We start from the raw sequence: 16,006 nt of genomic DNA, 5'->3' as shown, positions 1-16,006 counted from the left end.
TTATGAGTACTCAAGTGATGCTGACCAGTAGATATTGATAACGCAAATGAAAATGAATAGAAGATACTAATGACACAAGTCAGGATGACCAGTAGATCCTGAGCACTTGAGCCAGGCTGGACAGGAGGGGGCTAAAGACTATCCTATGAATGGCCAAGTGGGGCTGATTAGTAGCTACTGATGACGCAAGTCACAATGACCACTAGGTACTGAGCGGTTGATTTAAGGTGATCAGGAGAACACGTCTGACCTCAATGCAAGGCTGACCAGTAGAAACTGATAACTCAGGATGACCAGTAGATCCTGAGCACTTGAGTGTTTGGCTGATCAGGAGATTTTGAGCTCCTAAGGGGGCTGAGGAGCACAGAATGAATGCTATAGTGAGGCTGACCACTTAAGGCACGGTGACCAGTAGAAACTGAGCATTTGAGCCAGGTTACATTAATCCATGCTGCTAAGGGAGGTAATGAGTATATTACGAAAACGCAGGCAACTCAGGATGACCAGCAGATCCCAAGCATTTGAAAAAGGCTGAGCAGGAGATTCTGAGCTCCTGAAGGGGCTAACAAGTACATGGAGATTCACTCAAAAGAGGCCCTGAATATTCTGTAATAACTCTCACTAGGATGAAGAAATCTGAATGAAACAACGACCAATGTGCTCCTCAGTATATGGAGCTTCGAACAAGCCGGTGTGATATAGACACTGTATAGTGCCTGACCCGACACAGACTCACACTGAGGCACGTATAAAAACACAAAGACTTTATAGTTCTTCAGCTGGAGGGCACGTCTTCCCCGTGAACCCCCCAGCCACAACACAGTCCAAGTAAAGCACTAAGCAAATCACCACAAATGCACCCTCTGGCACCACCACTCCTCCCCTGAAGCTTCGTCCTCTCCTCCCAACTCTGGCCCCCTGAGTGGTGGCTGCTGGCCCTTTTTATAGCCCACCCAGCAGGTGCTTGATCACCTGCCTCTGATTGCACTTCCAGGCGGGGCTGTAGAGGTGTCCAGGCAGACTCAGGGACCCATGCAGCACCCTCTTTTGGCCACCCCAGATCCTAACACGGTTGTGGAGAACTCCATCTCCCATGAAGCCCTGTGGGAAAATGAGGCACCATCATCAGCCAGGGAGGCTGCCACCAAGCATCCCGGTGGAGGTACTGAGATGCCCATGGTTGCTCCCCCAGGACATATGTAGAAGGGGCGTCCCAGCCGGGCATGGGACCACACCGGGATGCCCCTGCGTCAGAGCAATGAGATAGGCCCTGGACAGCCGTTGTGTCGTTTAACCTCTGTTTGAAACTTCTGGGTGCCTGCCGCCCGTACCCCTTCACTCAGTCACCTCCTCAGGATGGTGGTGTACAGTATTGAGCAGCACGTCTTCAAGGTGCGAACCTATCGGGTCACCAATTCGTTTAAGCGATGTGAGAATCAACTGGATGATCGTGAGTTAACGGAACGTTACTTCCAGCAAGATGGAATGAGGTGTCACACATCGGCAAGGAGCATGGCAGAAATGGAGTCCTTCTTCGGCAACAGGGGCTTTGGCCACCACGGTCGCCAGATCTGACACCACCAGACTTCTTCCTTTGTGGTCTGCTCATAGGAAATGTCTAACGGAACAACACTGTGGAAGATCTGAAGGAAAACATCCAACGTGAAATTGCTGCTATTCCCCACCCGACACATTCAGGAACATGGAGTGCCACATAGACATGTGTCTGGCAGGAAACAGAAACCACTTCCAGCAATCGATTCCACATACCTCATGGTAGATAGTGTATTTTTTTGGTTCAGATTGCTTCATCCTAATGGGAATTACAACAGACTATCTTTCGAGTGAATGTCCCTGTATATTATAAACACTATAGTTAGGCTGATCAGTAGATGCTGAACAGTTAAGTCAGGATGACCAGTAGATTCCGAGCACTTAACCCTAGGAGAGTCTGAGGAGCTAACAAGTACTGTATATTATGAACGGCTGTATATTAGGATAATAAGTATATTAGATGCTGAAAACTCTAGCACAGCTGACTTCTCAAGTCAGAATGACCAGTAGATCCTGATGACTCAAGTGAGGTTGACCAGTAGATATTGAAGATTCACATCACGCTCACCAGTAGAACCTCAGCACCTGAGCCGGGCTCACCAGGATGATCTGAGCTCCTAAGCCCATTATGAATGCTAAAATGAAGCTGATCAGTAGATGCTGATCACTTAAGTCAGGATGGCCAGTAGATACCAAGCACTTGACCCAGGCTGACTAGAAGATTCTGAGCTCCTAAAGGGGCTAATAACTACTGTAGATTACGAACTATTATTAGGATAATAAGTATATTAGATGATGAAAACTCAAGCACAGCTGACTAGTAGACACTGACCACTCAAGTCAGAATGACCAGTAGATCCTGATGATTCAAGTGAGGTTGACCAGGAAATAATGATGACTCACATCACGCTCACCAGAAGAAACTGAGCATCTGAGCTGGGCTCACCAGGACGTTCTGAGCACCTAAAGAGGCTAACAGCTACTGTAGATTATGAACTATATTAGGATAATAAGTATATAAGATGATGAAAACTCAAGCACAGCTGACTAGTAGACACTGACCAGGATGTTCTGAGCTCCTAAGCCCATTATAAATGCTAACATGAAGCTGATCAGTAGATGCTGATCACTTAAGTCAGGTTGACCAGTAGATACCGAGCACTTGAGCCAGGCTGACTAGGAGATTCTGAACTACTAAAGGGGCTAACAAGTATATTATAAGCACTAAAGTTAGGCTGATCAGTAGATGCTGAACAGTTAAGTCAGGATGACCAGTAGATCCCAAGCACTTAACCCTAGGAGAGTCTGAGTCTGAGGAGCTAACAAGTACTGTATATTATGAAGGGCTGTATATTAGGATAATAAGTATATTAGATGCTGAAAACTCTAGCACAGCTGACTTCTCAAGTAGATCCTGATGACTCAAGTGAGGTGGACCAGTAGATACTGAAGATTCACATCATTCTCACCAGTAGAACCTCAGCACCTGAGCTGGGCTCACCAGGATGTCCTGAGCTCCTAAGCCCATTATTAATGCTAACATGAAGCTGATCAGTAGATGGTGATCACTTAAGTCAGGATGGCAAGTAGATACAGAGCATTTGACCCAGGCTGACTAGGAGATCCTGAGTGGTTGAGTATGGCTGATCAGGACATTCAGCAGGTTAATGGGAATTTAATGAACATTCAGGAGCTCCCTGAGCCGGACTAACCTTTAAATGTGGAAGCATTTATGCCAGGATGACCAGTCAATACTGAGTGCTTGAGCCAGGTTGATGTGTAATTCCTAGAAGCCCCTTCTCATATCTGGAGAGCTTTGGTTCATGGAGTTATACTCACCCTGGTTTGGGTCAGCCCTCTGGTCTTCTACTTTCTGCTCACTTCTGCCTCCTATCTGTGGTGTGGCAGTCCCTTCAGGAGTCACTGACCACTCAGACTCTTCAGATGTGTGATGCTCTTTTTCTTCTCTACCCTTCAGCAGTTTGCGTCCCTCAGCCGACTTGTGAGGAGTGCATGATGAAGCCGGGATGTGCTTGGTGTTCTGAGCGGGTGAGTCTCTCATCATGTATTTTCGGGGTCTGGAGGATGCTAAGCTGACTTTACTTTATATGACATGCCACCCAACCCAATCCTGATGGACTGGCTGGTTCTGTCCACGCACTCAGCTCCATGTGCATAGGTTATGGTTATGTCACGAGTTACCCAGGGCTCTGTTTTATCCATCCATCCATCCATTAGCCAACCCGCTACATCCTAACACAGGGTCACGGGGGTCTGCTGGAGCCAATCCCAGCCCACCGCAGGACACACACACACCAAGCACACACCAAGCACACAATTTAGGATCGTCAATGCACCTAACCTGCATGTCTTTGGACTGTGGGAGGAAACCCATGCAGACACAGGGAGAACATGCAAACTCCACGCAGGGAGGACCTGGGAAGTGAACCCGGGTCTCCTAACTGTGAGGCAGCACTGTGCCGCCCATCTTCAATTTTATTTATTTTTCAATTAACGTTAATTGTATTGTATCTATAAACCTATTTCTGTCTATCTGGCAGTTTCTCTTTTTAGCTTATTCAGTGTTAATGTTTGTGATACGCCATCTGTTGGAATTTTTTTTGTAGTGTATACAGTATGTCATGTTTCAGTCAGTGGTGGGAAGTCATGTTTCTGGTCTTTTTTATTAGTTTCTATGCTATATATATATATGGATGCTTCCGCTACTTTTGTTTATTTTCTGTTTTGTTGCCGATGAATGTGTAATGAACCTCGTGGGACCACCTGCCAATCACCGCTAGGAACTCCCCTATAAATATGGAGGGTCTCCCAAATGCGTGTTTACTTGTGTTTTCCTGTACTTCATACTTTTTGTCATAACTGCATTTTTGAACCCGTGCTCTGTTTACGACCTTGTTTTGGGTTCTGGATTGGGACTGTCTAGGAATCTGGCCAGGGATTTAAAAAGACCACCAAATGATTTAAAATCATTCATTCCACTGTAAGGAAAATCATCTATAAGTGGCGTGGATTTCAAATGACTGCTAATTTGTGCCAGGACTGGCTGGTTGAGCAAATTCACTCCATGAGCTGACCATTTGAGTCTCCAAGAACCCCAAAATTATCATCACAGGATCTGACGTTAACTCTTGAAAAAGTTGGTGTCAAAGTGCATGCATCTTCAGTCAGCATGAGATCGCAGCAATATGACCTGCACATGAGGTGAGCCAGGAAAAAGTCAGAGCATTAGAGCAAGACGACAGGGTGCCATTGAACATTGGGGCAAAGAGCAGGCCTTCTGGAACAATGGGCTCTGGGCGGAGGAATCAAAGATGGAGCTGTTTGGCCACAGTAACTGAAGACATGTCTGGAACAAACGGAAGGCAGCATTTCATAAGAAGAACCTCAGACCACATGTGAAGCATGGTGGGGGAAACGTTCTGGTCTGGGGATGCTTTGCACCTTGCAGTTATTGAGTCAACTGTGAATTCTGCATCACATCAAAGACAGATAGATAGAGAGAGGTGAAAGGCACTATATAATAGATAGATAGATAGATAGATAGATAGATAGATAGATAGATAGATAGATAGATAGATAGATAGATAGATAGATAGATAGATAGATAGATAGATAGATAGATGTGAAAGGCACTATATAATAGATAGATAGATAGATAGATAGATAGATAGATAGATAGATAGATAGATAGATAGATAGATAGATAGATAGATAGATAGATGATGAAAGGCACTATATAATAGATAGATAGATAGATAGATAGATAGATAGATAGATAGATAGATAGATAGATAGATAGATAGATAGATAGATAGAGGTGAAAGGCACTATATAATAGATAGATAGATAGATAGATAGATAGATAGATAGATAGATAGATAGATAGATAGATAGATAGATAGATAGATAGATAGATAGATGTGAAAGGCACTATATAATAGATAGATAGATAGATAGATAGATAGATAGATAGATAGATAGATAGATAGATAGATAGATAGATAGATAGATGTGAAAGGCACTATATAATAGATAGATAGATAGATAGATAGATAGATAGATAGATAGATAGATAGATAGATAGATAGATAGATAGATAGATAGATAGATAGATAGATAGATGTGAAAGGCACTATATAATAGATAGATAGATAGATAGATAGATAGATAGATAGATAGATAGATAGATAGATAGATAGATAGATAGATAGATAGATAGATAGATAGATATCATCTGAATCACTTTGACATGAACATCCCAACCAGGGGAGAGAAAGGTGCCAGACCCTGAAGAGATAGCCAGAATAAATGGATGGACAGCCCATACGAAGTTGATGTTGCTGGGGACTCTTTATTCCCCCAGGACCCTAGATGGCAGTGGCCCTAGATTTCAGAAACCCAGCTGGAAAGCAGTAGGGCATGCTGGGAGATGTAGTCCGGCAGAACAGCCCTGCTGGAGTTCCATGGGTGTGCCACAGGAGGGCACTGCAGAGAGATGTCCTCTCTGCTATACAGAACTTCTGTATGACCCGGAAGTGCTTCCAATGGGCAGCAGCCCTGGCACCAGACATACTGCCGGGATTGCAATAAAAGAGACAGCACACCCTTGTCCAGGGACTGGGTCAGAGCTGGGAGAATGTGAGGCAACACTCAACTGGTGGAGGGCAGTGCAGTGGAGAGTAGAGACGTATTGTGAGGGACTGTAAAGAAAGAGAACCTGTGCTTTGTGTTTAACCGAGGATTGTGGAAAATAAACCAACCTTTATTTGAACTGTGTTTTGGGTTTGGGACTCGCTGGTTCCCCAGTTCCATCACAAGGGTTATGGACTGGCCTTGATTTGAATCCCATTGAAATGTTATGGGGGGGATGTGAAACGGGCAGGACTTACAGGAAAACCTACCAACATTTTTGCAACTGAAGGAGTTTTATTAGTAGTGATGAGAAATTTCACCGAGTTGATGTCAGGGACTGGTGGCTGGTGGGCGGTTATGCAAAACGCCTACAAGAAGTCATTTCTGCTAAAGTGGGTAATACCAGCATCTGAGTCCAAGGGTGGGCTTACCTTTTCCCCATCCATTTGTATTTTGGTTGACTAAAAGGCACCTTTGCTTTGTGTTTGTCTTCATGTACCTGCATCACCTTTAGCTGTGGCCATTGTCTGCGTGAAGATCTACTGCTTGCCTGTTCACATTTGTCAGCAGTTTCCATGGGGGGCACTCACTTTTTCACACAACCGCCAAGAACAATTCGAGCACAGCTGGGCAAACGTATTTTAACAGAAACCTGCCACCCCATAATAGCAGACGTGCCTGACCTACATTTTCACTGACGAGGCCTTCTTTCCTTTTTCTTAACCCAAGCCCGCCACCTCAAGCTTCCTGTTCAGGCAGAGGGGCTTTTGGTGGGGGAGGGGCATTGCGGAGCCAGAAAATAAGCCAAACTGAAAATAACTGAACTGCATAAAGTGCTGCGGCAGGCAAAGTGCAGGCAGGCAGATAGAGGTACCACGGATCTGATGTGCTATCTGATGTGCGTCACAGTCTAATTTGTGACCTCCTCTTGACTTGGTGGGCCGCGCCGTTGCATCACACGGTGGGCGTGTCCTACTGGACTTGCTGCTGCTGCCGCCCCTCCATTCCCACAATGTCTTTCTTCTTCTTCCTCCCCCCAGAACTTCACCAAGCCCGGTGAGTCGGATACCAGCCGCTGTGACTCAGAGCAGAGCCTCCTGCGCCGCGGCTGCAACTCCACGCAGATCCACAACCCCAAGAACAAATTGCATGTGAGGAAGAACCGGACTCTCAGCCACGGCAATGGATACACCGTGCAGCTGATGCCTCAGCACCTCCGCCTCAAGCTGCGGCCAGGTAACGTCTTCACTCGGGCCCGGGGGTCTCTCCGCTCTCTGATTCCAATATCCCAAAGTGACTAAGACTTGCCCAACTCTTCCATACAAAAGGTCCAAATAATAATAATGGTGTCTCCAGTCTCCCATTCCCACTTGAAAAAGTGACAAGCGTCCCTGCAGTCCAATATTGCCATGGCCATGCTGGTCAGCTCCTCTCTCAGGGTCGGGCCACTCTGCCCTAATCATGTCATATGACCAGAGGTGATCAGCTGGCCAAACATGAGACACAAAGAGCCAGGATGTGCCCAGCCTCCCATACGTGTGCTTTACCTCGCATTTCTAGAACCAAGTGGCCCAGCTATGTCCACCACCCTGTGCGCGAGAGCCAATTACAGCGCCTACAGGAAGTGGTCATCACTGTGAAGGGGTTACGATGGGTACATTGCATTCGTTTTTCTTTGTGTTTCCCTTTGTATTTTTATGCGCCTAAATTGGTTTTTATATGGCCAGGGAATCCGATTTTGACATGAGCTTCTGTCCACCCGCCCTCCCTCACCACATAATCATCCTTTGGTTTGTGCACACGCATGGCGGTCTCATAGTGGGAGTGTCAGCCATTACCTAGACCAGGAGTTCATAAACAGTCTGGCCCTTTTAAGTCTCATTGAGACCCCTTCCTTGTTGAATGCTGGGACGATCGTCAGGACATGGGGTCCAATTGAAGTTCATGGATGATCGTCTGGTTGGGGGGAGTATAATTGAGGATGATCTTCAAAGCAATCAATCCATGGTGACCCACCGCGACCCACTTCACCAACCATCCATAACTCATCAGCTTGAAATACAACGGGGACTCGCGACCCAATGGTGGCAACGCACAAACCAAAATGACTTTAGGATACCCGCCCGGTGTTTTACTAATTTTAACAATCAAAGTTTTAGTTTTAGTTTTTATTTGGTTCTAGTTTTTCATCATTTTCTAATTATAATTTATATTTAGTTTTTCTGTTTTTATTTAGTTTTAGTTTTGGCCATTTTCAAATTTTGTTTCTTATTTAGTTTTTAATTTTATTTTTTAGTATTTAATTTTAGTTTTCACCATTTTCAGTTTTATTTATTTTTACTTTTTTTTAGTTAGTTTTGAGTTTAGTTTCTTGTTTCAACATTTTCTAATTTTAGTTTTTATTTACTGTTTCATTTTATATTCTATTTTTATGTAGTTTCAGTTTTTTGCCATTTTGTAATATTAGTTTTATTTAGTATTTTTTAGTTTTAATTTAGTTTTAGTTTTTTACCATTTCCTAAGGTCCTTGTACTTTTTGGTATTTGAAATTTCACTTTAGAAGCAAAAGCAAAAAAGCGAAAATGAAAGGAATTTTCAGATTTAGATTTTTGATTAAAGAATAAAATGAGGGATAATAAGGTATTGTTTAATTCTACGGTAACAAATAGCAGTCATAAACTTAAACTTGGTCCGTGTACTTTTTGGTATTTGAAATTTCATTTTAGAAGCAAAAATGAAAAAACGAAAATGAAAGGAATTTTCAGATTTTGATTTTTGATCAAACAGTGAAATGAGGGAAAATAAGGTATTTTTTAATTCTGTGGTAACAAATAGCAGTGATAAACTTAAAATTTCATATACCTTTCTCGATTTATTTGTGATTCAAATAATGAAAGTGTAATAACTCAAAAACAACAAAACAGACGCAATTTCGTTGTCTGAAACCGGAGGTACTTATTCTTCTGCACAATTTTTGACGACACGTATGAACAGTCCTCCTCCTCACAACACATCGACCGATGGCCTTGAAGGTACACTGCATGGCATCAGCAGAGGATGGATCATTACGTTGTTTTTCTAAACAGTAAAAGAGTGACACTCCGGGACGAGGACATAACTGCAGAAAAACTGAGTCTTTCAGACAAAAATACAAGCTTTGCAAACTTTGCTTCATTAATGTGGCATTTCTGTTATGAACGTTATTGTTGTTAATTACTGTGAAACAGCTAACATTTGGTGATTTCATTTACTAACACTAAGTCTGGCAATTTTTATAGTGCTAGCATTTTGTATGGTTGCTCATTGACTTTTACCAGCTACTATAGCTAGTAAATGTTTCGAGTATTAACAGTGCGCACAAATGTAACACACGTTAGGAGAGCAACGTGATTTATAGAAAGTTTTCTTGACATGTGTTACACTTGTCAATGAGCAACCATTCACACATTTACACACATTCAGAATTTCTAGAATGTTGCAATGATTCAGATGTTGAGTATTTTTTGCAGTGTCCATTTTGTAATCCCATTGTAACGTTCAATTCCCCACATGTCTAGGGGGTGTGGCCTCTGAGATGGTGACTAATGCTTAATTGGCACAACTGGGAATTCATTTTCTTATCCAATCTACAGATACCAACTCCCTCAAAAACACCTTGTGCAAAACTCTACTCACATGTAGCATTCGGTTTGGACATCTCGCTTGTTCTCACAGCCTCAAATCTTGTCCCTCATTTTAGCTTTGCTTTCCTTTTTGCTCTTGTACCCTTTCTGTTCTTCTGCATGCTCAAAATGTTTATCTGCCAGTGCACTGACAGAACACATATGACCCGAATCATCTCTACCTGAGCAGTGAAAACAAGTTTTACCTCAGGTTTGGGAAGCCCCTCCTTCTCCACTCAGGACATCAAACCATCTGACTTATCTTCTCTTCAGTCCAAGTGCACCTTCAGCTGAATTTGGACTACACAACAACAAGTCTCTAGATCTCTGACTTTCTAAGGAACAGCCATCAGATGGTGATGATGGGTGATTATCAGTCAGGACCCCTGATCCTATCCTGATCCTCTGTGCCCACAGCCATGGGTACCAACCTCTTTCGGGATATCTAGATGTTCATGATCAAGAAGGACCAGTAGCAAGTGAGGAGGTAGACCAGACTTTTTATGCAAAAGCATGATGGGAGTTGCAGTGCCATAAGTCAGTCCTGCTAGGTCCCCCATGGGTACTGCCAGGGGCTGCTGCCATCTAGCAGATGGGAGATAAACATATTCCAAAATAGGAGTCTTCCCCCACTGGAATATGTTTATCCCCCATCCGCTAGATGGCACTATCCCAGTACCTCGCTAACCATGTGGACACCTGCAGGGCATTATGGGAGTTGTAGTGCCGTGAGTCAGTCCTGCTTGGTCCTATGGGTGCTGCCAGGGGTTGCTGTGAAGATTCATGATCCCTGTTTCTCAGGGCTCCCACTTGACTCACCGTCCACACGTGTGTTTCGTAACCGCTGGTATGTCGCAGGTTTGCCATCATTGGTTTGCAATGGTGGGTCATGCTATGCTCTCAGCCACGCTGTATGTTTCCCCATTTCTAAGTGAGATCGTTTCACAAAGGGGAATCTCGCTTGTTTCATCCAGTTGTGGTGGTTTGGAGTTGCGGCCTAGTGGGTCGTCAATCAATTTAAAAAAGGCAAAACTATAAAGGTTGAGAAGCACTGGTGTAATGCAGGCGGCACGGACCTAATGGATAAGAATTAGTCATGCAGAGTACCGACGATCAAAACGAACCTTAAAGGGCCCTCCAAGAGTCAGAAGACATACGAGACCCTGTGAAATAATCATAATAATAATAATAATAACGACGATTTATTACTGTGGCTGGTTTGGGCGATTTCTAGAACATTGTTACCCTGTTGATTTCCTATGGCTATAGGCCGCAAGTACAAATCGTGTCAACTCGATTGGCCATAAATCTCAGCAGGACTACATTGTATGCTGTGTTGTTTAGTTACGTCTCATTATGAGTATGGATGGTACACCAAGAGAGGGTCCTGCCATCTACACTGCATGGCAATATCACTTCAGTTCAGTATTCATTCTCGATTCTAGAAGGGAAAACTATTAACTGAAAACCCCCCATTGAAATCCACAGAAAGTGTCAGCTGATCGCGAGATTCGGACGGTGGGCTGCAGCGAAGGGTACCTGCACATCTGCCCGAATCGACCTTCTTCGCTAAGCTAAAATCAGAACCACTCGGTTTTGCAAACAAATGTGCACTTGCATGTGTGTCATGAGCAAAGACTTGTGTGGTGCGTAACCAGTACGGGGTGTCACTGAACCCCAAACCCCAGACACAATCACATCCAAAGCAATCATGGCCTCAAATACAGTCCTTTTGTATTAATAAAAATGATCTCCGCAAGAAAAGCCAAATTAAACAGCCCAGAAAACATCTTATTTCTTCACTCTCGTCCCGTCAAGCCTCATCTACTTCCTCCCGACTCGGTCTACCGGTTAAGATGATGCAGCTCCTTTTATCTTTGATCTGCCAGTACTTCTAGGTCTAGGACATGGTCCATAGGAAGTAGTTCCGGGTTACACCAAAACTAGGGACCATATCTGCCTGCAGTGCCCCCTGGTGGCACCCACAGAACCCAACAGGGCTGTTTTCTGGAACTAAAATTTCTGAATGGGACCTGAATCCCTTTAAAGTATAGGGGACATGCCGGTGTGTCTCCAGGTCCTGCCGTCATGCTAGCCTCCCTGCTGGGTAAGAATTCTCATACCCATCTGGTCAGAGAGCCTGTCCTTTCATTTTCTTTTCTCATGGTGTCTCATCTGGGCAAGGAATCACCTTCTGGAACGCCCATCCATCTCCTGCAGCACTCACTCAGGTAAAAGTCAAAATTAAAAGAACAATTTTTAATTTTTTCATTTTTAATGTTCTTGTCTTTATTTCGTTCATTTATATTTCGGTTTTAATTAATGAAAGTATTACTTTTTTCATTAACAGATGTTTCGTCTTTATTAATGAGAAAAACATTGGCAAGCAATACAGCATGAAAATCCTTAAGGCGTTGCAAAAAGACGCAGGAAAAATTCATAACTGTCTGGAAACACCGTCTTACAAAAGAAAACAAAATTAAAAATGAATTCTGTGACCTAAAAAATCTATGATCAAATATAAACAACAACAAATTAGGCTCGGAAAAACATAAAAAAAAATTAATAAAGATTTCCAATCATAACAAGAATGGGCACAGAAACTACAAATAAGAAGACATGGATATCAGGAATTACAAAAGAGTGGCACAACGTCTCAAGCTAAAGTAGCGTAGCTTAAACTGCGTGTTTGACTTACTGTAGGTCAAAACATAAAGAGAATTACAGAAGTTCATAATGTGGAATTTATGCTCTTTATTAAATGCATTAAATTTAGAATTAAAAAAGTTGGTTAATTTGGGCCAGGGGTTTATGTCTCCCCTCTCCCATAAGTAATTATTACTGTGGGCGTTTTCAGTTTAGGCCTTGGCCCATATGAAGAATGCAGAACTTTTTGACGTTGTGAGCAGTGCAATTCTTTAAATGAAGTGATTTTCAAATGAAAATAAAGAACTCCAAACAGGTGTGCAACACCATCTAGCTAGTTGGGTCTTTTTGTCTTTCCTTCCCAGTCCTGGTCTAGATCTAACTAGACTTCCACTCTCCTAGACCTCAACTGGAGCTAATGGTTGTCCATATCTGTGTCCACTCAAACTTTCCCGATGCCATCTTCCTCTCCATTAGGTGAGCCCATGTCCTTCAAGGCCCAATTCAAACGTGCTGAAGGCTACCCCATCGACCTCTACTACCTGATGGACCTTTCATACTCCATGAAGGACGACCTGGAGAAAATCAAGAACCTTGGGCAGGAGATCCTCAGTGCCTTAGAGATGGTCACTAAATCTGTTCGGATCGGTGAGGACCATTGGTGTTGTGATCAGTGAGAACACAAGTGGTGTGGTCCTCTAGAGTCGGGCCACTTCCTGTGGGTGGACAGTCACACCAACATCTTTGTTTCTGTGATTGGCAGGTTTTGGTTCCTTTGTCGATAAGACGGTGCTGCCTTACGTCAGTACGGTGAAAGCCAAACTCAAGAACCCCTGCCCCACACGACAAACCACCTGCCAGGCACCGTTCAGTTTCCGAAACGTTCAACCACTGACCAGCAGAGTGGAGGATTTCAAAAAGCAAGTCAGCGAGCAGATGATTTCGGGAAACCTGGACCCCCCGGAGGCTGGCTTTGATGCTATGATGCAGGCGGCCGTTTGCACGGTAAAGTCCTGATGGTTTGGACACCCTGTAGTTTGGCCGTGCTTTGCACTTATTGTCTCTCATTTTCCGTTTCCACAGGAGCAGATTGGCTGGGGTAACGTGACACGACTGCTTGTGTACACCTCAGACGATACTTTCCACATGGCGGGTGACGGGCAACTTGGAGGAGTTTATGTCCCCAATGATGGAGCCTGTCACTTGAGCCGTGAGGGCTTGTATGAGAACAGCACTATCTACGTAAGTGGCATTTGTACTCCAGGTATCCCGTACCACCTAAAGAACCCTCCACACTATCCAGTGGCACGCTGACTTATGCTTTCTTTTCTCGTAGGATTACCCTTCCGTCGGACATATTGCTCGGGTCCTCTCCCAGAATAACATCCAGCCCATTTTTGCTGTGACTGAGAAGAGCGTTCCAACATATCAGGTGAGAGTCGTACACTCTGCCACTGGGAGAGGGAATAACCAATCACCCTGAGGGTTTGTTTCCTTATTTAGAGTCTGGGACTTCTTCTTGAAGGAAATATGGCCTTGAACCTGCAACATGTGGTCTTGGTTACCTCCTTCATGTGAGAATTTTAGAACAATTTGACAAGAACAAACTCTTTAACCCAACCGAGCTCACTAGTCTGTTCGCCTCATTTCTCCAAAAGGTTCCAAAAGTTCTCTGGTCCACCACATTACTTGGTCACGTATTTTAAGTATCTATGGGTCTCTGTGAGAAGAAAAACATTTTTATCATTTGTGTCATATTTCTGTGAGGGGGAGTCAAGCTAAAGTTAGAAAATGGGATTTATCAGAAAATGGAGCGAACCTTCACAAAACTGATGCTGTCATTTCTCAGTGGAGTCTCCACCCTTCTCAATGCACCTAGAAGTGCCGGGATTCCAGCAGAATAACAGGTTTTTGTCTCATCCTCGCCACCTCTCATGCATTGCTTTCTTCACGTCGTCATCTGTCCTGAATTGACAACCACCCAGCGGTCCAAAAAGGTGATAATCACGCAGTGCCAAACCTGGAAACTAAGGAGGATGTAGCAATACCTCCAACTTCAGATTCTCCAGACCAGCCTTGATGTTCTTAGCAGTGTGTGTGTCATTGTCTTGCAGCAAGTCCCCCCCACTTGGATCGAAGAGCAGGCTTCACGTTGGTCTCCACCAACTCACAGTAACTCGCAGTAGTGACTGGAGTACCCCTCGGCATGTTGTGTTTCACAATAACTCTAAAAATATGGAGGGTCTCCCACAGTTCCTGTCAGTTCTTTTCAAATGCGCTTATAGAGTTTTTGGTTGAGTTTCTGCGTGTTTGTTGGAAACTTGTTGAGTTGTTACACTTGAAACAGTTGGAGACTTGTGAAGGGTAAATTTCACACAAACATTTAAGGCGGAGTTTATACTTCATGTGACGGGTGCTCCAGCTGGACACTCCTGCTACGTAAGTGTTGTACTGTTTATACTTGCGTGCGTACTTTACGTAAATCTGGAGGAATCCACCAGGTGGCAGTGTGAGATATCATCACGGTCAGAACAGGTTCGGCTTCGCTGTGTTGTGAATTGTCTGGACCACCCATTCAGTTCCGATGACACCTTACCGCAGTATCTCTGATAAGGATGTTTAGTGATTAAATCCATCAATCCAGAGATGCGCCCATTCCAGCAAGCAATGGGCACGAGGCAGAAACAATCCCTGGACGGGGCATCAGCTTATCGCAAGGTGAATACAAGCACACACATACACTGGCGTCATTTTAGTGTCACCAAATCTGCATACCTTTGGAAGGAAACCGGAGCCATCTGTGGAAACCCAGCAAGAAATACCAGCGACGTGACTCCCTGCAAGACAGACCGTGTCGTCACAACATGTGTAATTTAACAGCATTCATTATTTAAACAAAATGAATGATTTATCTGAAATTATAACATACATACTTTAATGCATTTCATCATGAAAGTGATATCAAGTATAAATCTTAGGATTCTAAATGTGCAGAGAGTTGGAATATCATACATTTAATATTGTTCTGTGTGGTGATCTATTGCTGTTTGCCGCTGCTGTCGGGTCAGAAGGAAGCACTAGAAAAAAAAGACGGCACAGAAGATGGTATGTGAGACTTTTAAAATGTATCGTGTCATTACGAACGGAATATGTGACGCTTGAATATAAAAGCACCACGAATACATCTGTATGTTGGCATTTTGCTTCACCACATCAAACCATTCATCAAACATCGAAGCGTGCACACCGATCTCGTAGGATCCTCAGAGTGACTTTCTGTCACAAGTAGAGACTCTGACGTCACATTCCGACTTTTATCACACTGCGCCCCCTGACTTTTTTCTGGTACTGCAACTCGCGCACGCGTCGCATTAATTTCTGAGTACCTGCTCAGAGGACACGTCAAATGAACACTGGGAACACGTGGCAGCCATGATGCGTGCACGTCTGCGTTCTGAGCGTGAAGTATAAACGAGCCCTAAGAAGTTTTT

General features: G+C 43.9%; 1 protein-coding gene across 2 annotated transcripts in view; it reads left to right on the top strand.

The window, feature by feature from the left end:
• Window positions 1–16,006, top strand: part of itgb7 (integrin, beta 7) — a 77,314-nt gene that overhangs the window by 30,253 nt on the left and 31,055 nt on the right. The window contains exons 3-8 of one of the 2 annotated variants that reach the window (XM_051925053.1): window positions 3,536–3,603; window positions 7,248–7,448; window positions 12,998–13,163; window positions 13,279–13,520; window positions 13,599–13,757; window positions 13,852–13,947. In XM_051925053.1, coding sequence (XP_051781013.1) covers window positions 3,536–3,603; window positions 7,248–7,448; window positions 12,998–13,163; window positions 13,279–13,520; window positions 13,599–13,757; window positions 13,852–13,947 — 932 coding nt within the window. Of the gene's footprint in view, window positions 1–3,532; window positions 3,604–7,247; window positions 7,449–12,997; window positions 13,164–13,278; window positions 13,521–13,598; window positions 13,758–13,851; window positions 13,948–16,006 lie in introns of both variants that reach the window. The other variant, XM_051925052.1, reaches the window with a different exon arrangement.

This window comes from Erpetoichthys calabaricus, chromosome 3 (genome assembly GCF_900747795.2).
Source record: "Erpetoichthys calabaricus chromosome 3, fErpCal1.3, whole genome shotgun sequence".
Taxonomy (NCBI): Eukaryota; Metazoa; Chordata; class Cladistia; order Polypteriformes; family Polypteridae; genus Erpetoichthys; species Erpetoichthys calabaricus.
The sequence above is the reverse complement of the archived record's forward strand: the minus strand, read 5'-3'. Positions and strand labels throughout refer to the sequence as shown.